The sequence below is a fragment of the Hylobates moloch genome, unplaced genomic scaffold (genome assembly GCF_009828535.3).
Source record: "Hylobates moloch isolate HMO894 unplaced genomic scaffold, HMol_V3 SCAFFOLD_11, whole genome shotgun sequence".
Lineage (NCBI taxonomy): Eukaryota > Metazoa > Chordata > Mammalia > Primates > Hylobatidae > Hylobates > Hylobates moloch.
The window spans coordinates 49,145,922-49,170,496 of NW_026652286.1; the positions used below are offsets into that span (position 1 = coordinate 49,145,922).

The 24,575-nt window shown below is 56.6% G+C and overlaps 2 protein-coding genes across 3 annotated transcripts in view; both read left to right on the top strand.

Annotated features, from left to right (window-relative positions):
- The window catches only part of CAPN5 (calpain 5), a 53,702-nt gene extending 29,578 nt beyond the window's left edge, over positions 1-24,124 (top strand). For both annotated transcript variants that reach the window (XM_032166987.2, XM_058446920.1), the window contains exons 4-13: positions 12,201-12,409; positions 13,885-14,077; positions 15,044-15,237; positions 15,858-15,935; positions 17,789-17,984; positions 18,663-18,785; positions 20,346-20,542; positions 21,563-21,678; positions 22,205-22,341; positions 23,317-24,124. In XM_032166987.2, coding sequence (XP_032022878.1) covers positions 12,201-12,409; positions 13,885-14,077; positions 15,044-15,237; positions 15,858-15,935; positions 17,789-17,984; positions 18,663-18,785; positions 20,346-20,542; positions 21,563-21,678; positions 22,205-22,341; positions 23,317-23,499 — 1,626 coding nt within the window. In that variant the 3' untranslated portion in view covers positions 23,500-24,124. The remainder of the gene's footprint in view (positions 1-12,200; positions 12,410-13,884; positions 14,078-15,043; positions 15,238-15,857; positions 15,936-17,788; positions 17,985-18,662; positions 18,786-20,345; positions 20,543-21,562; positions 21,679-22,204; positions 22,342-23,316) is intronic.
- On the top strand, positions 2,694-3,185 carry OMP (olfactory marker protein). The gene has a single exon (XM_032166988.1). It carries the CDS (start codon positions 2,694-2,696, stop codon positions 3,183-3,185), a length of 492 nt encoding a protein of 163 aa, XP_032022879.1.
- Positions 24,125-24,575: the final 451 nt, after the last annotated feature.

The window sequence follows — 24,575 nt, forward strand, 5'->3', positions numbered from 1 at the left end:
TATGCATTTTTGCAATTACATCTGCAAGTTTAGAGCTTGCTTTTCTCCTCTGTATTTATCCAGGCTTGGGTGGGTCCTCCCAAGGTGTCTGATGGCTGAGCAGAGTCCTGTGGACATCAGTGGGCCCAGTCCCCAGCTGCAGCCTCCTGCATCCTGTCTGCTCCCTTGCCCACAAGCCTCAGCCCACCCCCTCTGCCTCCTCCCCTCCCTCTTCCATTCCTTTCCCCCCAGGCCTTCCCTTCGCTCCCACTGCTGGTCCCTCCTGCCCAGTCTGTGAGACTCAAGCTCCCGTCAAAACTGCCCTCCACCTTCGGCCTCCTGGTCAGTGCCCCTCTGCTTAGGCCCTCCCCAGGGGTTTTGTGCCCCTGAATCCTCATCAGTAGAAGCTGATCACACCCCCCTCACCCCATCCCTCAGGATCCAGAAATAGGGGATCCTTCTTCCCCAGTGCTGCTTCCGGACCACAGCGTCCCCATACAAGCACTTGGCTCCTTCACTGGACTCCCACCCTCAGCCCACTGTGTTGCTGTCTCCACCAGCCAGCTGCCCTGGCCAGTCACCTGGGCACAAAGGGCTTGGTTCCTCCCATTTCCCAGCCCATTCTACCCCAAGAACTGCTGTGTCCCAGGCTTTACTGTGTCCATGTGGCTAACGTCCTGCCCTCTCACTTTGCCCTTTTACCCTTGTCTTAGTTCTCCATCTCCTCTCCATCAGCCTTCACCTTCAGCCGCCTGGGTCACCTGCTGCCACACCACAGCCTGGGCCCAGAACTGCTCTCCCTGGAGGTCTTCAGCCAAAGGCCCAGTCTCTCTGACCTCACCTTCCAGCCATCTTGCTCACTTCCTTTTGGCCCTGGCCAGTACCTGTGTACTGTCTCCCCACCTTCCCACCTTCCTCTTGGCCTTGGGCTTGTGCCTCGTGGTCCATCACATCACCTGTCCCTTGTCAGTGTCATCCACTCGTTCATCCGTTCATTCATTCATTCATTCATTCGATCGTTTGTTCATTCATTCAACAAGCATTTCTGAAGCCTCTGTGTGGCAGGCCCCGTTCTGGTTGCTGGCCTAGAGTAATGACAAGACACACTTCCTACCCTCTCAGGACATGTGTGTCACAGGCAAAAATTGAGCAACTCAACAAATAAAAAGCAGAATGTGGTGCTGGGAAGGTTAGAAACAGCTCCCCCATGTGGAGGAAAGGGAAGCCTCCCATGGTAGTTCCTTAGCCAAGTTGTTCCCCTCTCCCCTGCCCCTCCAGCTACAAAGCAAAAGGTTCTGTGAGGATCAGGCAGTTTGACATCTAGCTGTATGGTTCTCTCAAATACCCTTGGGGGAATTTCTACCAATGACCCCCAGAACTGACTCCAGGGCTTGCAGTGTGGTTTTAACAGGACCGAGTATTCTGTCTCCCTTGGTGCGCCTCTGCTGTTCAGGTAGCCCCGGATCCCACTGATTGATTAGCCACCATCTCACAATTGACCGTGCTTGTGGTCCACTAGACCCTTCAGATTGTTTTCCATTGTGACACCTTGGCCTTGATTCTGTCCTCTTTTCTGTGTGTGGCGTGTTGTGGCGACGGCAGCTCCCCAACTCCCATCCCCACCCTCTCCCCAACTCCAGCTCCACTCACACACTCCAGTTCTTTCATTTCCCCAGTATAAAGGCTGAGCTCCTTGTTCCGCCCTGGGCCCTGGGGATATAAACATTTGCCAGATTCTTCCTGGGCCCCAAGTCTCCTGGGGGAAACTGAGGATTAATTCAGGTGGAGTAAGTGGTGGGATTTGGGTAGAAGTGAAGCCTGGTCCTGTGGTGGCCATGGTGCAGGGCTGCGGCATGGCCAGCCATCAGTGTCATCCAGGTCAGTAATGCTCAAGGTGCAGTCGCTGGCCCAGCAGCATGTCGTCTGGGAGGTGGTTAGGAATGCAGATTCTCAGGCCCACAGAGCCCTGATAAACCAGGAATTCTGGGAAGGGGGTCCAGCAATCTGTGTGTTAAGTCCTGAGGGTGAGTCTGATGCTCACTCGAGTCTTGAGAACCACGGGTCTGGGTGAGAGATATGGTAGCTGGGCTGAGATCCTGGCAGTGAGACTGGAGGGGAAGGGTCCCGGGCTGTTTGGGAAGCAGAATCGACAGGCTTTGGTGTTTGGGTGTGGAGGAGTGAGGGGGAGGTGGGCGTCAGGGGTGGCTCCAAGGTTTGGCTTAGGTGACTTCAGATCTCCAGTCACCAAGCCCTCTCTGGTCCTGGCTTCTCCACCTGCTCCTGCGGGTCTTGCATCTTCTCCCGTGTACCTCCAGTGAGGAGTGGTCCCCACCACCCTCCCCATCACTGCACTTACGAAGTGCTCGCATCTTCACAAACAAGCCAGTGCCCAGCCCAGCCCTGGTAGTCAGGGCGTTGCCACAGCAATTGACATCAGCAACCTGGTCCCCAAGGAGCCTGCCACCTTCCGCCTGCCTGCAGGGCCTGCATTATCGCTTCTGCGGGGACTGGAGTGGAGGCAGATGGGGACTCCCACCCCATACACACACCCCATTTTGAGAACTGGGTGGGGCTGGGAAGAGCCAGTGGCAAAGGGAGGGGAAGAGGGAAGGGCAGAAAGTAGGCGGGGCCCTCCTTTGGTGGCCTGGTCTCTCCACGGCCCCAGGCTCCAGCCCACTTGGGTCCTTGGCATTGGTGGCAGCAGCACTTGGGCCATGGTGGAGGACAGGCCGCAGCAGCCGCAGCTGGACATGCCGCTAGTCCTGGACCAGGGCCTGACCAGGCAGATGCGGCTACGCGTGGAGAGCCTGAAGCAGCGCGGGGAGAAGCGCCAGGATGGGGAGAAGCTCCTGCGGCCAGCGGAGTCCGTGTACCGCCTCAACTTCACCCAGCAGCAGCGGCTGCAGTTCGAGCGCTGGAATGTCGTGCTGGACAAGCCGGGCAAGGTCACCATCACAGGCACCTCGCAGAACTGGACGCCTGACCTCACCAACCTCATGACACGCCAGCTGCTGGACCCCACTGCCATCTTCTGGCGCAAGGAGGACTCGGATGCCATGGATTGGAACGAGGCCGACGCCCTGGAGTTTGGGGAGCGCCTGTCAGACCTGGCCAAGATCCGCAAGGTCATGTACTTCCTCATCACCTTTGGCGAGGGTGTGGAGCCCGCCAACCTCAAGGCCTCCGTGGTTTTTAACCAGCTCTGACAGCAGCTGCCAGCTGCTGCTTTCCTCTAGCCCACCTGTGTTCTCCCCTGCCCCTGCCACCTTCCCCCCTGTATTTTTGGGGCCATTATTCTCGCTGCTCAGCCTGTCCTCAGCTTGCCCAGAGGCCCCCTGAGTCCCACACCTTTCCTCCTCTGCTTCTCCCTGGTGCCAGCACTCCAGCTCACAGGAAGAAGATTCCAAGGCTCCATAGCCTAGAAGCTGGACTGGCTGCTGCATTGCTATAGACGATAGAGGCCTACTCGGTGCCAGTGTGCATGGACAGAGAGGCCAAGGCCATCTGCCTTCTCTCTGCTTCATTGTGGGAGAGAGAGACTGAGAAAGACCAAGAGAGACGCAGAGACAGAGATTGAGAAATCCGGCATCCACTTCCTCCAGAGTCAGGGAGACGGAGATGATGGGGCAGTCTCCACGGGGAGTCCAGCAAGCTGGCATTCACTGCTCCCTGGCCTCGGTGCCCTTTGCCGGAGCCTGTGTCTGGGCTGCTGGTCCCATAACGCGTTGGCAACCCTCAGGATGTGGGGCAGAGTTGCTTCAGGGGTGGATTTGGGCAGTGGGGAGTGGCTGGCACCCTGGAGGCTGTGTAGGCCCAGCTGTGGCTCTTCTGGGCCTGACTTCAGGGTGGAGAAGTGAAGGGGGAGGTTACACAGAGATCTGTCTCTACGCACACATATCCATGAGACAGAGTGTGCTATATTCATATGGATGTATTCTAGAGGTCTATTCCTGCCCTAGGAACAAGTGCAGTTTTAGATTATCTGTTGGTCATTGCTGCTGGTTCAAGGATGGCTCTTAACAGGGGCCTGGTCCTGATGACCTTGGCCTGGGGGCTTCCTGAGCTAGGAGACTGCAGTTCAGACAGTGAAACAGGGAGCGGATTAGTAAATGGGGTTCCCTTTGCCTTGGGGGAAGTTGGAGCTGGAGAGAGTGGATTCGCCAGGGCCTCAGGTATGCCCTGCTGGGGAGTCAGGCTCTTTTGAGCTTGCAGGTCAGGGAAGGCAAGTGCTTCGTACTGACGTAGCATCTGTTGGCATTTCTTGGGCTTCTTCAGTGCAGCTGAGGGGGGCAGGGCGAAGACGTGGTGGGCAGTTACGACGGCTGATAGTCCCAAGCGGGCTGCAGGCGGCAGTGGTGTGATGGCAGAATGCTAACCTCTGAGGTCATTGGGTGCAACTCACTCACCAAACAGATGGGGAAACTGAGGCACAATTTTCATCAGATTCAGTTCTGGCTCCAAGCCTCATTCCCCTTCACATTGCGAAGTCCCAGAGAGCCCCCCCTTTCTGGGGGAGTGCCTGACCTGCACCTAACATCAGCCAAGTACAGCTAAGCCACTGTCCCCAGCACCCTGACTTAAGGCCAGCCCTGTGTTTTGTCCTCGGCCAGTCAGGGATGTGTCCAAGACATTTCCCCTCATGAAGCAGAGCTGTCAAGGAACTTGCGGCTCTGGAACAGATGCACTGAGGGCCAGAGGGTCAGGGCCATCCCCTGTGGCTAGGGCTGCTGGGAGGGTGAGCCCCACCTCGGAGGTGTGCAGGCTGGAGCAGCATGCTGGAGCTGAGATTCTGTGGGTGGGAGAGTGGGAGAGTGGCTGTGGGCTGAGCACTGGTCCTTTCTGACTCACAGCTCTGGGGCCCATTCCGGAACAGGCTTGAAGAAGTCCCAGCCATCACCTGCCCTGCTGAGCACGAGGGGAGGCCAGACCCGTGCACAGTGGCCCTGCCCTTCTGCCTCTTTGCTTGAGTTCTGTCTGCAGCTCTGGGGACCCTCTTAGTCCCGACTGCCTGTCTCCCCGGCCCATCTGTCCCGGGGCCTGAGTGCCTCTGCTGTGCCCGCTGCAGGTCCCCAATAAAGCCTGTGCCCTGGCCTCGGTGATGTGCAGTGTCTCGCCATCAGCCCCCATCCCTTTCACAAGCCCTCATGGCCCCAAGCACTTGCTCCCTGGCCATTTCCCACACTCCCCGAGCCCTTGCCATCTTGCAAGGAGGAGGCCTGGAATAATCGGGCTTCACCGAATCCTGAGGCTGGCCAGGAGCCTCCAGCCCTGACTGTTTATCTGGTAGTCCTAGAGCTGCCTCCGTGTGGGGTGTGCAGAGAGCTGTGCTGAGGGAGGTGCCATCTGGGCACCACCGAGGGCTTGGGGTAGGAAGGCACCAAACCAGGTGCAATCTCGAGTCTCCCTGCCTTTCATGGCCACTGGGCGGGGGGTGGATGGAAGGGCAGAGTTGTGAGGGGTGGGGTGAGGTCAGGCCTGTGCCCGGGTTTAGTCTGGCCTCTGTCACGGATGTGCTGTGTGTCCTCAGGCAGCTCCCAACCCCCTCCCAGCCTCAGGCCTTCCAGAGTGAACAGCTTGGTTCTGTGAAGGTCCTTCCAGCCCCACCCTCTGGGAATTGTCAAACCTGTGCCGGGCTAGACTGACATGGGCAAGATGTAGCCCCAAGTCCACGTGACTTCAGTGCCTCACTTCATCCTTCCTCACAGCTCTGTTCCCTCATCACCACTCTGAAACTCACTCACTTTTGGACAGGGACAACTGAGGCCCAGAGGAGATGGCCTCCTGCCCAGGTCACAGAGGGCATGGAGGGGCTGGAAGCAGGTGTGGGTGGGCCAGGCTCTTGGCCTATGGACCTTTGGCCCCATGACACTGGTCCCTGGGATGGACCGGGGAGATGGGCCCCACCCACCTGAGAACCCAGGCTCGGGCTGGGCTGGCTTCTTTTCTGGAGACCAAGTCAAGCCCTGCCTTGGGTGCCTCACCAGTGGTTTTGTTTTGGAATGAGCCCTGCTTCAAAATCTAACCCCACCACTCTCCTGGGTCACACAGCCCCTTTCATGCCCGCCTCAGAGTAGCTGCTGCCCCCTGGTTTCCCTTTCACACACCCCTCACAGCATGCGCAGAACCCTTCCCAGCCCTGCACCCAACCCCCGCCCCCGGTCTCTCAGGGGTCTCTGCCTCCCTGACACCTCCTCCCCAGGTTGCCTTCCAGCCACTCCTGGAGTTGCCCAAGACAGAGGAATCCAGCCTCCCACCCTCAGGACAGCAGTAGAGGCCTGGCTGTATCCCCAGAGTGCAGGAATGGCAAATGGCCCATTTTCCCTGAAAACCACAGAAACCACAGGGAAAGAAACCTGCCTTTCCCTGAGCTCTGTGCCCAGAGAGGCAGCGAGTGTGGTGAGCGACCTAGCCTGCCCCGCCCCGTCAGCTAGGTGGCCCTGGGCAACCTCTGAGCTTGTTCCTCATCTGTAAGTTGGGGCCAGCAATGGCACCTCTCTCGAGGCTGTTGTGAGGGTGAAATGGGCGAGTGTCCACCAAGTGCTCGAGCTTCCCGGAGCCCGCACATGGTCACCCTCCCTCCCTGAGTTTGCCCATGGTTACTGCTCCATCACCATAGACACACAGTCTCCCCTCTCAGTTATCCCGGGGGTGGGGGGTACAGGAGAACCTGTGGAGAGCTGAAGTGAGTTGCCTGAGGCATCCCAGGCCAGTGCCGATGGCTGCAGGCGCAGGGCGGAGGGGTGGGCAGGAACCCGGCCTGGCTCTGTGGTCCGAGAGAGCGGCCATGGGCGAGTGTGTCCTCCTCCGTCACCATCGCCACCTCAGAGCGGCCCAGCAGAGACCATTAGCCTTCACATGATTGCTGGGGAGCCGGAGGCCCGGGGGAAGGGGGGCTGCCCCAAGGCTGGGGGTCCCTGCCCGGTCTCAGCCGCCCCATGAACAGGGCTTGCTGTGGCCACTCTGTGGTGCATCGACACCCTGGTCTCCGGTGGAAAGCAGCAGGGCTCTGCTCTCCCAAGAAGGCAGGGGGTGCCCACCACTTTCCTGGCCTCCTGCAGTCATGGCATCTGAAACGGGGAGTTTGAGAGTCTTGGAATCAGAAGCTGAGAGTTGAGGAATCTCAGATACTCAGGACCAGGGACCCACTAGTTTTGAGGACTCACAAAGGCCCGTGGCTCACCTTACCCAGCTTGGGTTATACAGGAAACCTCCCCGTAGCCCCCATTCCACAGCCCTGGTGGCGTGGCTCAGAAACGCTCCGCACTGGCCCTCTGGGGTCCCAGGCAGAAATGTGAAAAGCTCCCTGCCTGTGCCCCGCATCTGCACGTACCTTCACGCACACACACACACCTCCACACACGCATGCACCTCCACACGCACGCACCTCCACACACCACCTCCACACACGCATGCACCTCCACACGCACGCACCTCCACACACACACACTTGCAGGCTGGTCCTGAGCAGCTTCCCTCCCTGGGCTGCCGACCCCCGCCTTCTCCACTCTGTTGCACAGCTGGGCAGAGAGTCCTGTCTGCCACTACCCGGGGAAGATTTAAGAGCAGCCACTTGGATCGAGGTGGGAGTCTCCAGGGACAATCCAGGAGCCAGAGATGCTGTGGTGCACCCATGGGTGGGACCCTGAAGTTTCTGGGCCCATTCTGCCATCGGTGGCCATTGGTGGATCACATCCCAGGGGGTTATGAGGGAGGCGGCAGATCCCGCCAGTCCTTGCCTTGCTGCCGGGTCAGCCCAAGTCAGTATAGCCTCGTAAGCACGCAGTAGGTGGTGGGGAGCTTCTGCTTTCTCCTCTTGGGAAGGAGGTTGACCAGGTCATCTCAGTTCCCTCAGGGCAGACTTGGCCCCTGTCCCCAAGGAGCTCCTCCCAGTGGGCAGGGAAAAGAGAGCCATGCTGGGGTGCCAGGAGAAGGGGCTGCCAGACGGTTGTGGGGGGGGCTCGGCAGGAGGTCCCTCAGAGCTGCTGCTCAGCTGGCCCCTAAGAGACAAGGGAAGGAGGCAGAGGGAGCCACCTGTGCATGGGTGAGGTGGCTTGAAGTGGCACGGGTGTTTGGTGGTTGTGGTAGATGGGACCCGAAGGAAGGAGTGTTTGAGAGATGAGGCTGAGAGCGTGGACTGCCGGGCCAGGTGGCTGGTGTCCGTGGTGATGGGGAATTTCTACCGTAGACAGCGAGAGGGTAGCGAGCACAACCTGATGGACTCCTTGCACCCATCCCTTCACTTTGACACTTGCCAGCCTGTGGCTAGTCTTATTTCCTCTACACACCCCTGCACTTTGCCCAGTCAGCATCTCATTTCATCTGTAAATATTTCCGGATGCATCTCTGAAAGATAAGAACTCAAAAAACAAAACCATAATACCAACTTATAAAATAATCCCTTAATATCATCAAATATCCAGTAATTGTTCTAATTTCTAATTTGTGCTATAAATATGCATAGGTTTTACAGTTTGTTTGAATGAGATCCAAACAGAAGTCCATAATTGCAATTGGTTGATTGCTCTTTCATCTTTTATTTTTTCCTAGTAATTTATCTATCAAAGAAACGGGGCCGTTTGTCCTGTGGGGTTTCCCATGGTGTGGGTTTTGTTGACTGCGTCTTTATGGTGGTGTTTGATGTGTTCTCTGTCCCCTGCATTTCCTGTAACCTGGGACTTAGCTCTAGAAGCTTGATACAATTTAGGAACCATTTTTTTCTTTTTTTGTCGCAGCTGCATCATGGAAGATGTTGTGTACTTCATTCAGGGGGCACATCCTGGCTGGTTATCTTTCTTTTTTGTGATGTTAGAAACCATCAGTGACCACTGCCTGAATTCATTCATTCTTCAGTGGTTGTAAAATGCTGGTGGTCTAATATCATCAGTCCTTTCTCATTTATGAGCTAGAAGTCTTTTCCAGTTCAAGACTTCCCTCCATCTACTATTTGGTTACCATCTGGTACAGTTTGTCTACAGAGACAGGATAAATTTCCTGTAATTTTCCAGTTTCAAAAAAATATGAGTTGATTCCCTACCCACCTCCGATAGTGACTAATTGTTTTTGTAAGTATCATTCTGATCTCATGAATTTGAACATATTTGATATGTTTTAATCCATTGCTGTTTTTGCCCTTATTGATGCTCAAATTAGCCCATCTTTGGCCAGCAGGAACCTCTTCAGGTTGGTTCCTGAATCCTTTGACATGGCCCCGGGAGTCTGTGCTGGCTTCCTTGGTTTCCGGCGTGGCGTGGGAGGGCTTTTGGTGTGTGAGCACATCTATTTAGACAGTCTCCCTCCTGCTCAGCATCCTGGCTGACAGCAGAGCAGCTGAGGGGTGAGAAGGCTGGCTTGGGGCCCACCCCATGCCAAGTGCAGGGGTGGTGAAGCAGGAGGGGAAATGGAGGCCCTTGGGGATCCCAGACTCTGGATCTCCAGGCCCTGGAGCCTCATTAGCAGCTTCTTGAGCCACAGAGGGCTCAGAGCCAAGCCTCGAGTTTGACTAATGATCCTCCCGAGGTCCTAGCAGCCTGCGAGGGCTGCCCTTCCTCCCAGCCATGGAGTCCAGAGCATTCAGAACAGGGCAGGAGCAGAAGGAGGGGGTGAAGGTGGTGGGCCAGGCCCGTGTTCTCAGCTTAGGACTCCCTGTCACTCTGTGCGCTTGGACAGATCTTGTTTCTTTCTGGACCTCAGTCTTCCCATTTGTGGAGTGGGAATGGTAACCCTCACCTTATATGGAACCGCTCTTTTTTTTTTTTGAGACAGTGTCTTGCTCTGTTGCCCAGCTCACTGCAACCTCCGCCTCCAGGGTTCAAGGGATTCTCATGACTCAGCCTCCTGAATAGCTGGGATTACAGGCACGCACCACCACGCCCAGCCAATTTTTGTATTCTTTTTTAGTAGAGACAGAGTTCTACCATGTTGGCCAGGCTGGTATCGAACTGGCCTCAAGTGATCCACCTGCCTTGGCCTCCCATGAGACCTGTTTTTGATACAGCTCTCTGTCCTGAAAGCAAAGTGGGGAGAGAGTGCCAGGATCAGGGCGTTTTTACTTAGAAAGGGCACAGAGTTGACAGAAAAGTGGGGATGAGGAGGTGGGGGAAAGGAACAGCCAGTGTTGAGCCCTTGCTGGGTTCCAGACAGTGGCCAGGTTGGGAAGTCTTGGGTTTGAAACCTGCCTCCCTCACTTGCGCCTATGGGCAGCCTTCTGCCAGCACCTTCCGGTAGTATCGCCTCAAAAGCCTGTCCTGAGGCTCAGGGGTGCTAGTGTGAGCAGCCTGGCCCTGTGCCTGGCACCCAGCAGGGCTCCATCAGGGCAGTAGTACCTCTCGCTGCAGTTAGCTGCAGTTAGCATTTTCATTGTCTTGGTCTCACATGTCCCATTAGGGAGCATTACCCTTTGCTAACATCCCTGTTGATGGTAAGAGTTTTGTTTGTTGATGCAAACAAAAGTGCCCTTAATGAGCATGCAGTGGGGAGCAGCTTTTGGCTGAAGTCTGTACACTCAGGTGAGTGCCGGCCTCCTGGTGTGCCTCTGGTTCCTCCGCCTGGGTGCCCCCCATACCTGGAGTGGTTTTCTTCTAGAAGGAGCTGCTTATGGTCCCGATGGGGCTCAGCTCCACTTGGTCCCATGCCCAGCAGGGCCAGGGGTCATTCACCCTGACTTGACAGGGTGAGGGGTTTTCCCTTCTCTGCCCAGATTGTGGCTACTGTCCTCATCTGCTTGGGGGACGTCTGTAGCAGCTCTGCGGATGCTGCTGAGTAGGATCTGGCACTCCCTTCTCGTATAGCCCTGCCTGCACCCTGTGTAGCCTCAGCACTTTGCCTGGGTGCCTCCTCTCCCCAGACTGGGAGCCTCTTGAGGGAAGGGACCATGTGATTCACCTAGTTGTCAGTGTCCAGCTTGGGGCTGGTTGCAGAGTGGTCCACAGTGCCAAGGAGCTTATTTTTCGGAGGCAGGCAGATCTGGCTTTGAATCCTGGCTTCAAACCAAGGTTGGTCTGCCTCCAAAGCATGTGTATATTTTCTAGCTGTGTGACCCTGGACGAGTTACATGCCCTCTCTGGGCCACAGTATTGTCATCTGTGAAGTAGGGTTGGATAATAGTCATCTACTCAGAGGTTATTGTGATAATTAAGTGGAGATAAGTCATGGTAGTCACAGGCATTTCCCAGATGCTTCATAAGTAATAAAATCAATGTCTCAGTGTCCCCAGTCAATGTCTCTGAATTCATTCATTCGATCAATGCATGTTTACTAAACATACTCTCCGGGCCAGGCCCTGGGCTAGGTGCTGGGTGCATAGCAGTGACCGAGACCTATATGGCCCTGCCCCCAGAGAACTGACATTCCAGTGATAACATCAGAGCTCAAAGTCACACAGTTACTTAATTATAACTTGGTAAAGGTAAGTATCTCAGATGAGAGCTGCCAAGGACCGTGAGACTGAGATAGGGGTCCTGGCCTCATCTGAATAGTCAGGGAGGGCTTCCTGGAGAAAGAGGATGGACACTAAAGGACAAATGGAAGTCTACTGAGTAATGAGGAGAAGGAAGAACCTGGAACAGGGAGCAGGGGTGGGGGCTGCTGTGGGGGAGGCAGAGAAATGAGGCTGGGGGAGTGCATTGAGAGTTTGGGTCTTATTTTCTAGGGAAGTGACAGGACTGGGTTGGTCTGTGTGGGGCGAGAGTAGATGTAGCTGTGGACACTGCTACAGTGTCCCTGGGCGAGGAGATAGGGGATTGGGCCAGGGTGGTGCCAGTAGGACGGAGAGGAGGAGATGGATTTCAGAAGAATGGAGGCACTCAGATTGGGCTGATTGGATGGAGGGAGGGAAAGCGAAGCAGCCAGTGGGGCTGCCAGCCTTGGGGTGTGCTGGATGGGTGGATGGTGGCGCTGGTCACTAGGCAGGAGCTGGTGGTAGATGTGGACAGAAGTCTTGGGGAAGGTTGCAGGGAGGCATGAGGAAGAGGAAAGCTCACACACTCTGAGAACAACACAGCTGGAAGGAGGCGGAGGGAGCCTCCAAGCCTTGTGGAGATGGGAACCTGAGCCTGGAGATGGGGAGGATTCACCCGGGTCTCACGCAGGCTTGTGGCAGTTGGAACCCGAACCCAGTATTCCTTTCCATTCCGATTCGCTGGACGCATGTGCCCCCGTTTCCTCAGGAAGCCAGGCATCCCCTCACTGTGTCCCCCCATCCTATCCCCCCTCCCCCCACCCAGGTCATCCCAGACTGGAAGGAGCAGGAATGGGACCCCGAAAAGCCCAGCGCCTACGCAGGCATCTTCCACTTCCACTTCTGGCGCTTCGGGGAATGGGTGGACGTGGTCATCGATGACCGGCTGCCCACAGTCAACAACCAGCTCATCTACTGCCACTCCAACTCCCGCAATGAGTTCTGGTGCGCCCTGGTGGAGAAGGCCTATGCCAAGTAGGTGCCAGCAGCAGGCAGGTGGGTGGGAGGCCCAGACGGGGGTGGCACCGGATGGGCTCCTCGTGGTGTTCCGTTAGCCAGGGCTTTAGGCACAGAGAAGCAAGGGGCTGGTGCAGGCACGCGGCAGGCTCAACCGCCAGGCCTGAGGGCATAGTCAGCTGAGCCTGCGTTGGGTGGGGTGGAGGCCTGGGCCCTGTAAGGAGAGGAATGTTGGTTACTCCCATTTTAGGGAGAGAAGACTGAGGTCCAGGCAACATCCTGTAGGTAGCTGGGGGCAGGGGCAGCACTCACATTTAGGACCATTCTCGAAGGTTCATGCTGCCATGGGAGCCTTGGTTGGGGAAGTGGTAACTGAGCTGGGGCCTGGTTGTGCAGGGTGGGCCGCGTGCCTGCTTTCCCACCTGCTGAGCCTCCCTCTTGTCCACCGTCTGCCTCTGCCTGGCTGACTGTCCATTCTGTCTTTGCTGACCCCTCCTTCTGCTCCGTGCCTTCTGCTTCTGTGTCCCCGGTGCCCAGCACAGAGCCCAGCATAGAATGGGCACAAGCAAAGTTTTGCTGAGTTGTGGGGGGCCCTGGGGAAGAGTGACTCGCCCAGGCCATTGCAGGGCAGGGATAGGCCTAGGCCAGGAGGGAGGACAGAGGAGGGAGGAGGGAGGAGGGGCAGTGGGGTCAGAGGCTAGCCTCACCAGCTCTAGGGGAGCCATTCCCTGGTTCCTCCTGCTAGGCCCATTTGTCAATCTTGCTGAAAAAATGTGTGTGTAGGGGCAGGAGCAAGGAGGGAGAGAGACAGAAAACAAGAGAAAGCAGAAGAGAGGAAAAGGAAAGACAAAAACTCCCGACATCAAAAACCCAAGAAAACACACTGGCAGTTTCCACTTTCAATCCTAAGAAAGGAAAGCCAGCCCCTTGGTGGCCACTGAGTCTCCACCACCTGGGTGCAGGCCTGTCTTCCCCACTCCACAGGAGCCGACCCAATGGCCTTGGTTGTTTTTTGTTTTTTGAAAACACACAGTTTCATTGTGGTAAAATAGACAAAACATAATGCTTCTCATTTTAACCATGTGGAAACATACAATTCGGTGGCATTCATTATGATCACAGTGCTATAGGCCATCACCACTATCTATCCCCAGAACCTTCTCATCATTCCTAGCAGGAGCTCTATACCCATCCAACAGTAACTCCTTCCCCTCCTCCGACCATTGTTGGCACTTTTGAAAAGAATTGCTTTTTTTTTTTTTTTGGACAGCTGATTTTTTAACATTGAGCCACAAAGGCTTAGGGAAATTTAAGCCTTATGTGTTGGCCTGACTGTTAAGAACTGGGTTCTAGTGTTGGCTCCGCCGTGGCCTGCTGTGTGACTGTAACAGGTTGTTTGACCCCTGTGAGTTTCAAAAACCTCTCCTATGAGGTAAAGGATGCAGCCTGGCTGGGGAGCATGAGCTGGGAAGTCTTTCCACATTGCTTCCCAGGCTGGCAGGCTGTTACCAGGCCCTGGATGGAGGCAACACAGCAGACGCATTGGTAGACTTCACGGGTGGTGTTTCTGAGCCCATCGACCTGACCGAGGGTGACTTTGCCAACGATGAGACTAAGAGGAACCAGCTCTTTGAGCGCATGTTAAAGGTGCACAGCCGGGGCGGCCTCATCAGTGCCTCCATCAAGGTGAGAACACAGCAGGCCCCAGAGGCGGCCCATTCCCCCTTCACCCTCGCTGACTGAGATGGGAGACAACTGTGACATCCCATGCTCAGGTCAGCTCCTACGTATTCAGACCCTCAGCCTCATGGGGGAGGGGAGAAGTTGGAAGGTGCCACCCCCTGCCCAGACCCTCTAGGCTGTGAAAAGCCTTTCCCACACTGTTCAACCAAAACTTCTTTTCTGATCCTCTTGGGTTATGAATGTCTGTGCACCTGAGGGTAGTCCTGATTTCATTAATTGCTCATGTTTTGGATGAGAAATCTGAGGCCCAGTGAAAGCAAAGTTCGAACCCAAGTTTAGCAGACCCTGTGGTGTGCTGGTAAACTGCCTCTGTAGCAAAGTAAAAAGCCCTGGTTTGTAGCATTTGCTAATTACTGTGGTGTAAATACTCCCACCATGGCTGATTTCCAGCTACCCACATTTAACAACCAGCTATTAACAACATTCCTGGCCGGGCGTGGTGGCACATGCCTGTAATCCCAGCTACTCGGGAGGCTGAGGCAGGAGAATCGCTTGAACCCGGCAGGCAGAGGTTGTGGTGAGCCAAGATCGCGCCATTGCACTCCAGCCTGGGCAACAAGAGCAAAACTCCATCTCAAAAAAAAAACAAAAAAACAAAACAATGTTCCTGAATATTTAACAATTCCTGGAATATTTAACAATTTAAATAATCCTGAATATTTAACAACAGCCGAGCCAGTGCACGTGGGCCCCAGCATTTCCCTGGGCTGACCCACTATGGGCACCTTCCTTTACTGAGACTGCTGCCCGTGGGGGTTTTAAAGGTCTGTGAACACAGCACTGCCCCATAACTGCAATTCCCATCCCGTCCTGTGGGTCCCATGCAGCCTCCTGGCCCTCCAGCACCTGAGTCCCTGGTCTGGGTTCCAGTGTGGCCCTGCCTCTCTGAGCAACTGTGTCCTTCCACAGGCAGTGACAGCAGCTGACATGGAGGCCCGCCTGGCGTGCGGCCTGGTAAAGGGCCACGCATACGCCGTCACTGATGTGCGCAAGGTGCGCCTGGGCCACGGCCTACTGGCCTTCTTCAAGTCAGAGAAGTTGGACATGATCCGCCTGCGCAACCCCTGGGGCGAGCGGGAGTGGAACGGGCCCTGGAGTGACACGTGAGGCCTGGGGATGGGGGTGGAGGCAGAGGGCATGAGGGCTTGGACAAGGACGAGTGGGCTTCTTGGAGGAGGTGGCACCAGGGCTGGGCCTTGAAGGATCTGGGGGAGGATGACACTAGGAACGAAGAAGGGAGTATTACTTTGGAGTGGGTGTATAGGGTGATGGATGGAGCACAAGAAAGGCCTGGGGCTGCAGGCTGTAGAGGGTGTAGAGACCAGCTTGGTGAGTGGGTGAGGGAGGGGAGCAGGGAGGGAGGCCACAGCCCTGAGCAAATGGGGGACCCCGCTGTGCTTGGCTCAAGATGGGAGTAGAGCCCAGATGTTAAGTGAAGGAGCCCTTTTCACTGGGGGTCGCACCCCCCTTCCCCCCAGCCTGCAGCTTTGCTTTCAGACCTCCCAGCCCCTGGCATGGTGGCAGCTCACAGTCCCTTGTGGGAGGAGGCAGGCAGGGCTTCCTGGAGAGGGGCTGGGCATGGCCCCAGTGCCCCTGGCCACACCGTGCCACTGGAGGCCTGGTGCAAGACTGCCCCTCGTGCCGCCTCGCCTTTGCCAGAGAGATTCTGGTGGGCCTGCCTCTTAGACAGCTCCCTTTCTTCTCCCCGGCCCTCACACCCCAGCTCGGAGGAGTGGCAGAAAGTGAGCAAGAGTGAGCGGGAGAAGATGGGTGTGACCGTGCAGGACGACGGTGAGTTCTGGTGAGTGTGTATGTGCCCTGGGCGTCCGGGGCTGAGGCGGCTTCCCACGGGCCTGGCGGGGAGCACCAGGTCGGGAGTCAGGAGCCAGGCCCCTCCTGCATGCCCCATCATCAACTTGCTGTGTGGCCTTGGACAAGTCGCACCATCTCAGAGCCTGTTTCCTCCTCTGTAAAATTAGTTGGGCAGTACCAGGCCCTTTCATCCCCACTGTCCCCTCTGCCAAACTGAGGGGTCCTGGAGCCGCTGTGGCACCCAGACCGAGCCTTTGGCATGCAGGTCAGGGAGCCGTCTAAGAGGTGGGCCCACCAGGATCTCCCCAGCAAGGGTAAGGAGACATGAAGTACAGTCCAGCACCAGCAGTGTGGTGTGGTCAGGGGCACTGGGGCTATGCCCAGCCCCTCTCCAGGAAGCCCTTCCCGCAGCCTGCCTCCGGGGCCCTCTGGCAGCCTGATTTCTGAAATTAGGTAGCAGAGGCTCCCAGAGGAGCTAGCTTCTAAGCTGAGACTTGAGGTACAGAGTAGCCCTTGGTGGGCAAGGAAGGGGACGTGGCTCAGAGGTGAGAGAACACAGCTGGGTTTGAGAAGGGAGCTAAGCAGGTACATGGGCGAGCTGGGAAGATGACAGCAGCTCAGCTTAAAGAGCCCAGTAATTGGCTGGGTACAGTGGCTCATGTCTATAATCCCAGCACTTTGGGAGGTCAAGGTAGAAGGATTGCTTGAGTCCAGGAGTTTGAGACCAGCCTGGGTGGCATAGTGGGACCCCATCTCTACAAAAAGGAAAAATTAGCTGGGTGTGATGATGTAGCCTTGTAGTCCCAGCTACTCCGGAGGCTGAGGTGGGAGGATTGCTTGAGCCCAGGAGGTTGAGGTTATAGTGAGCCATGATCGCACCACTGCACTCCATCCTGGGCTAAAGAGCAAGACCCTGTTTCAAAAACAAAAAGAAAAACCCCAGTAGTAATAAGGGTTCATCCTGCATTCATCCAGCCTGCCTGAGTCCTGAATGTGGGCCAGGCTCAGTGTCACCCTTCAGCAGAACCTGATATGGAAACTCAGTCCCTTCCTGGAGGGGTATTGGCATCCTGTGTGTGCTGGATTCTGTCAGGGCCCCCAGGCAGACCGGGGGCAGATGGCAGTGGTCCTGGCACCCAATAATGAGCCCTTCTGCAGGTGTCAGGTCAGCTGCTGCAGGAGGCCACCCAGGCCACTTTGCCAGTCTTGCTGAGGAGTCAGCAGATAAAAACACAGCAGAACTCCTTGTCTTTAGAAAGAGTTTCTTCCAAAGGCCTTTCTCTTACAAGTTCACATTTAATTCACTATCCCCCTGCCCCCACCAGCCCCCTGGAGGCGTTCACAGTGTGCAGTGACCATAGCAACACCCTGGCCACCGCAGCACGCTCACCATGGGGTTCCCACCATCTGCTTACTCAGGCCTCACAACAGCCATGGAAGATCCTGGATGCAGATGTGCTTTATAAACTGTAGAGGGCAGCAGACAGTAGTTATTAACACCATTCACAGTAGTAACAGCCAGCGTTTGCCAGCGCATGCTCTGTCAGCCAAAAGTTGCACTGCCTGCTTTGATTGCATTACCTAATTCCTTCGCTAGCTCTGAGATGGGCACCTGCTGTTAGATTCAGCCCCATTTTACAGGCGAGGAAACAGGTCAAAAGAGAGGTTAAGGGTCCGTGCGATGCCATGCCCGTGCCCTTGTGTGGGCTTAGCTCCCCTCTCAAAGCCAGCTGTGTTCTCTCACCTCTGGGCCATATGGACATATTAGGTGGTTGGGTTGGGGGGCCAGGAGCCTGGGGAGGTGTTGGGGAGGTATCTTGCTCAGCCCCTCCCCACATCCAGGATGACCTTCGAGGACGTGTGCCGGTACTTCACGGATATCATCAACTGCCGCCTGATCAACACATCCCACCTGAGCATCCACAAGACGTGGGAGGAGACCCGGCTGCATGGCGCGTGGACACTGCATGAGGACCCGCGACAGAACCGCAGTGGCGGCTGCATCAACCACAAGGACACCTTCTTCCAGAACCCACAGGTGGGCGTTCTCAGGGACCCCCACCCTGCCCTGTAGCAGCTGCGGGGTGCCTTGCCACTGTCCTGCCAGGGACTCCTGCATGACCTTGGGTAATCCCTGTCCCTCCTTGGGCCTCAGCAAACCTGTCTGTACAGTGGGGGTTAGATGGGCACATCGGTCCCATCTGTGGGTTATGAAGCCCCCAGCCTCACAATCTAACCTGCAGATGGTAAAAATGAGGAAACTGTGGCTCTGAGGGACATTTGGGTGTCTTGTCCTGAGCTACGGGGACACTTAGAGGCTGAGCCAGGGACTCAGCCCCTTGTTTTCCCAACAGCACAATTCCGTCCCTTCCTAGGAACTTGGCTGGGCTGGGCTTCCCCACGGGGCCTCTCCCCACAGCCTTCTCAGTCTGACCCGTGGCGCTGCTTAGCCCTGGTGCTTGGTGTGCTTCTGTTGAGCACCACCTGTGTGTCAGGCTGTGCGCAGAGCGGCCACCCTGGCATTGAGTTTCCCCAGCCTTCATGCAGAGTGGCCATTGCAGGCATTGGTAGGCCCACCTCACAGCAGAGGGACCAAGGCGCAGAGAGGTGCTGTGACTGGTCCAGGCTCTGGAGTCTGAGCTTCCGGGAGGCAGCCAGCCCATGCCTGGTGTGGTCTCATTGCGGTGTCTCTCTCTCTCCTTGGCCACACCTGCAGTACATCTTCGACGTCAAGAAGCCAGAAGATGAAGTCCTGATCTGCATCCAGCAGCGGCCAAAGCGGTCTACGCGCCGGGAGGGCAAGGGCGAGAACCTGGCCATTGGCTTTGACATCTACAAGGTGAGGCCAGCCAGGTCCCCTGCCGTGGGTGGGGAGAGGAAGGGAGCTGGAGTTTGGACTGCCCACGCCTGGGGAAGAATGCTCTAGAACACCTTGGTCACTGCCACCGCTGTGGCTGCCGTGGCAGACATTGTGAGGATGCCGTGGCATGGGCCCCATTTGAATATTCACAGAGGGCCCAGCCTGCCCAGCCTTGGCTTCTATGGGAGCTCTCAGCCTGATTTCTTTCTGCCTAAGACCCACAGGCCTGGGATGTTTGGTGGATGAGGAAGGGGAAGATTGCTGGTGTTTGGGGCCGGGCCCTGGGAGGCCCTGGGCATCTACTGGGCCCCCACTGCGCCTCCTTCAGGGCTCAGGGCCCCTTGCAGCCCCTCAGCCTTCCTGCATTGGAGGCCTTGCTGGGCACCAGGAGGACGCATCCTTGAGCACAGCCAGGTGGGGTCACCCATGGCCGCACCCCCTGGCCTGGACCTGAGGCCTTCCACGTGTTGTGATGACCAGTGTGTGGTGACAATCAGCACGGCGGGATCCCATGTGCCTGTCAGACCTTGAGAATGGAATGAAGCCACCGGGCCCTGCAGAGCCTGGGTCCATGCTGAGTCCTTGGCATCCGATGTGCCTGGCCACGCCGTGGCACTTTGTTTATACTCTTGTGCTGGTACATTCATTGCATGCTAGTGTCTTGTGACATATTGTTGTGACTTTGCCATGTGATGATCTTCACTAGTGTGACCAGAACACTTGTTTCAGGATTGTCAGGCAGGTCCTGGCAGCTGGTGATAGCATTTCATGGACACGTGCTGTGACCTCTGCAGATCCCGATACTTGGTTGTGCTGTTAGAGTCAGAAACCCCACTGACATTGTTACCAGGGGGATTCCTATTGCCCTCTATTTTTTTTGTTGTTTTCGTTTTAAGAGACATGGTCTTGCTCTGTCACCCAGGCCAGAGTGCAGTGGTGCTATCATAGCTCATTACAGTCTCAAACTCCTGGACTCAAACGATCCTCCCACCTCAGTCTCCCTAGTAGTTGGGACTATAGGTGAACACCATCGGGCCTGGCTAATTTTTAAGTTTTTTGTAGAGCTGGGGTCTCACTTTGTTGCCCATGCTGACCTCGAATGTCCGGCTTCAAGTGATCATCCCACCTTGGCCTCCCAAAGCGCTGGGATTACAGGCATGAGCCACTGCGCCCAGCCTCCTTTAATAGTTTTTATTGAGATATAATTCACAGAGCATGCAATTCGGCCACATAAAGTATACAATCTAATGACTTTTGTGAGATCAGAGTTTGTGCAACCATCACCACAATCAACTGTAGAACATTTCATCTCCCCAAAAGAAACCGACTCCCTTTAACCACCACCACCCACTCCCATTGACCTCTTCCCTTCAGCCCTGGGCAAACACGAATCCACTTCTGTCACTATAGATTTGCCTGTTCCGGACATTTCATATAAAGGGATTCCATCGTCCCTTCCATGGTGGTGAGGGGGAGACGGGGTGGGCCAGGGTGTTGTAGGGTGCGTCCGCGTGGCCCAGCCCCTCCCGCCTCCCGCAGGTGGAGGAGAACCGCCAGTATCGCATGCACAGCCTGCAGCACAAGGCCGCCAGCTCCATCTACATCAACTCACGCAGCGTCTTCCTGCGCACTGACCAGCCTGAGGGCCGCTATGTCATCATCCCCACCACCTTTGAGCCAGGCCACACTGGCGAGTTCCTGCTACGAGTCTTCACTGATGTGCCCTCCAACTGCCGGTACTTGGGGGCTGGCTTGAGGCCAGTGTGGGTAGGGGTGACGTCCACACTGGGCCAACCAGGAACCTGCAGCCTCAGAGATGCTCAGTGTCTCTGGGCCTCCAGCCACTCTGGTCTGATACCAGTGCCCATCTCCTTCCCTTCTCTTCCCTTGTTCCCCTGTCCCAGCATCCCTGGCCATGACTAGGAACAGCTTCTTGTATGTGCACTGCAATCTACAGTTGACAAAGAAGCTTTCACTCATCTCATTTGATCTTCCTGCATCCCTGAGTGGGAGGCCTGACTCCCCCACTTTACCAATGAGATTCAGGGTCCGAGGTTAGAAGGATTGCCCGAGGTCATGCAGCTAGCAGTGGAGTCGGGCTGGGCCACCCAGCCTGCCTGGTTCCAGGGTTGGGTCTTGTCACCACAATTTCCTGTCCCATGGGGGTGGCTCTGGGCTCCAGTGGACTGCTGAAGCTCTCTCTGTCCCTGCTGGGGCATAGACCCTGTGCGTCCCGCACTGCCCTCCACTGTGATATACAGCCCAGGCTCGGTGTCCCCTGAAGGACAGGTGAGCTCTGCCCACATGCCAGACCCAAGAGGCAGCTTGTGGCATGTGGAGTCAGAAAGCTCAGGGTCCTGCCGGCCCAGGCTCCCCAGCTTTCCAGCTGTTTGGGAGGCCCTTCACCTTCCTGCTGCTTCCTCAGCTGTGACATGGGCATCATAATAGCCTTGCGGGGCTTTGCGGGGATTAGGAATCACCCATAATGCCAGCGGAGGGCTTGGCACACAGCAGGTGCTCAGTAAGGTGCCTTTCCCCTGGGGAAGGATGGGGTACCCTCGATAGGGATAGAGAAGGCAGGAAGCCCATAGGGCTTGGAGCTGGGGACTGCCCATGGGGGTTTGCCCAAGACTAAATGAAATCAGGTTTGGGCTAAATACTGCTTCTCTTCCCTCCCCACTTCCTGAACCCCCTCTTCACCCTTGTTTTCCTGGCCCTTCTCCATCACTCCCCTCTCCCCTGCCGCCCCATATCAGGGAGCTGCGCCTGGATGAGCCCCCACACACCTGCTGGAGCTCCCTCTGTGGCTACCCCCAGCTGGTGACCCAGGTACATGTCCTGGGGGCTGCTGGCCTCAAGGACTCCCCAACAGGTGAGCTCTCCCAAGGAAAGTCCCCCGGCCCTCCTGCCAGTTGCCCCATGGCCTCTCTCCGCCAGCACGGATACCAGCCTCAGAGCTCTCCTGCTCTCAGAGGCACTGCAGGCCTGGCCATTTCTGGGGTGATGCCTGATGCTGGGCACATAGAGAGGAAAAGGTTTACCTTCTGCTCTCAGGAGGCTTCCAGCTGGGAGGGAGGCCTCAGGGAAGGCTTCCCGGAGGGAGTGGCCTTTTTCCAGGCTGAGAAGGTATTAAGATACAAAGCCTGATGAAAGGGGGTAAGGGAGAAAGGTGCTCGGGGCAGAGGGAGCAGTGTGGGTAAAGCTCTGGAGGCTGGAGATGGCCAGTGTGCCCCTGCTGGCCGGCCTGTCTCTGGAAACGAAGGGGCCCGGAGGTGGGTCAGGCTCCAGTCTCTCCATCTGAATAACTGAGCTAGGTGGGCATCTCACCTGCAGATATCTGTGGCCCTGCTGCAGCCCCCGCCCCCACCCTCACCCTATCTCCCACTCCCTCTCCCTAGGGGCTAACTCTTATGTGATCATCAAGTGTGAGGGGGACAAAGTCCGCTCAGCTGTGCAGAAGGGCACCTCCACACCGGAGTACAATGTGAAAGGCATCTTCTACCGCAAGAAGCTGAGCCAGCCCATCACTGTACAGGTGAGCCCCCCGGTCCGGAGGCCACCTCCTGGGCTCCCAGCCTGAGGCTTCCCCACTCAGAGGGACAAGCCCAGGTGGAAGACCCTCTGACGGGGACCCAGGCATGCTTGGCTCTAGCTGTCTGTCTATCCCTGACCCCTGGTGTGGCTTTGGGAGCTCTCTTGCCACTGCAAGGTCCCTCTGTAGGTGGGTGAATTGGATTAGTCGGTGTGGTCCCGAGACCCAGCAGGGTCCATCTCCTGGCTGGGGACAGCAGTCATCTCTGCTGACCTCACCCTCAGCTTTGGGAACTATCCCTCCCATTTCCCTGTGGGGGGCCCACCTGGAAAGTGGCACTGAGCCACTGTGTGGTGGGTGTGGCTGTTTCCCAAGAGCCTTGGGCAGGGCATAGAAAGCCAGTGTCCTCCGCACGGCTTTCTTCTCCTCTCAGGCTGATGTGGCCTGGGGATGATGATTCTGAACTCAACAGTAGGGAGCTCTCTGGCCCCCAGGCCTTGATCAGCATCTCTCTCAGTGAGATAGCATCTGTAAACAAACATTTGGGGCCTCCTGGGGGAGCCACTGTGGCTTATCTAAGTTTTCTTAACACTGAGTCCCACTGGATCAAATCACAGACCTGTATGTCTCAGGGCTGGAAAGACCCCTAGGGGCAGCTGACTCAACCTTCATGTTAAAGATGGGGAAACTAGGGCAGTGGGGGTATCGCTTGTTCGAGTTCACCCAAGATCAACAGCGGAGCTAATAACAGATTTCACTTTATGCATGGGAGGGAGCTTAGCTAGCTGAGGAGCCTGAGGCTCTGGAAGGGGCACCACCTTGCCCATAGTTCGTGGGGAGGCAGACAGCCCAGGGCCCCCGATCCTCAGCCAGGCTTGCACTTCAAGGCCCTGCCACCACCACCAGCACCCCCCATAGACCTATATTCCTGGTCTTGGAGGTAGCCTGCCCCTCCCATGATCCTCTGTCTCTTCCCAGGTCTGGAACCACCGAGTGCTGAAGGATGAATTTCTGGGCCAGGTGCACCTAAAGGCTGACCCGGACAACCTCCAGGCCCTGCATACCCTCCCCCTCCGGGACCGAAATAGCCGGCAGCCCAGCAACCTGCCAGGCACTGTGGCCGTGCACATTCTCAGCAGCACCTCCCTCATGGCTGTCTGACACCTGCCCACCTACCTGGCTCCGACAGTTCCCACCACCATCTGCATGTCCCCACTGGGCCTGAGTCTAGCCTGGGAGCCAGGACACTGGTGTCCTTTTCCCACTCTTCCACTGACTTGCTGTGTGACCTTAGGAAGTCTCTGCCCCTCTCTCAGCTTCAGTGTCCCGAGGGCCCCGAAGCGTTCCCTTCTCATGGAGGAGTTTCCTTGCTGAGATTTCAAATAGTCCTCCCCACCTCAACTGTCACCACTGCTAAGGGACTCTATCCGTTGAACACATTTTCCTAAGGCCCTGCTGTCTGCCGAGGAGTGCCAAGAAGATGTCACTTGTTTACACACAAACTGCCACATCCCCAAGCTCCATTCTTGTCCCTTGTGTCCTAGGCCCAACCCAGCCTCCCAGACCTCACTTTCCCCATCAACGATACCTGGTGTTCTCCCACCTTGAAAGGACTCTTGGCTCCTGCCGGGTTCCTGCTCAGGCTGGAATTGGGAAAATATGCAGGTGACATTTGTTCATCCTCTAATCCCGTCCACTCACCCATCCATTTCCTCACTCAGTGGAGATTTGCCAAATGAATAAACGGCACCTTTGAGGCCCCAGGTGAAGCGGGGCCCTCCTCCGGCCTCTGCCTTGGGCCTCGCCTCTGTCCTCAGGTCCTCTCAGAGGCAGATACCTAGGGGAGCTGCTGCTGCCTGCTCATTCTAGCTTCCAGTTCCATTCCCAGCCCCTGGGTTAAGATCCCTGGAGAGGTGGTGTCAGTGGGGGTGAGGAAGGGCATCTTCCTGACTCCTCTGCCCAGTGCTGGAAGGAGCATGCCTGGGTTAGTGGGCCAGGGGCCAGGCAGCTGGGGGGCTTTGGGGACCAGAAGGGGAGACGGGCTCCCAGAGCCTCTCTGCTGTAAGACCCCAGCTTTTCCTGGAAGATGGGACTCTGGGGTGTGTGGTGCCCACCAGAGTCAGGCCACCCACTGGGCTCAGCAGGAGATAGGGAGCCCCATCACCTGACCACAGCCCCCCACCAACATTCCCCCCAAATGCAGCCTAGGAGGCCGCAGTGCTCTTCTTCCTGCCTGG

Bases quoted from the DNA above. Each gene is read 5' to 3' on its own strand.
- OMP (XM_032166988.1), top strand. From the start codon at position 2,694: ATGGTGGAGGACAGGCCGCAGCAGCCGCAGCTGGACATGCCGCTAGTC.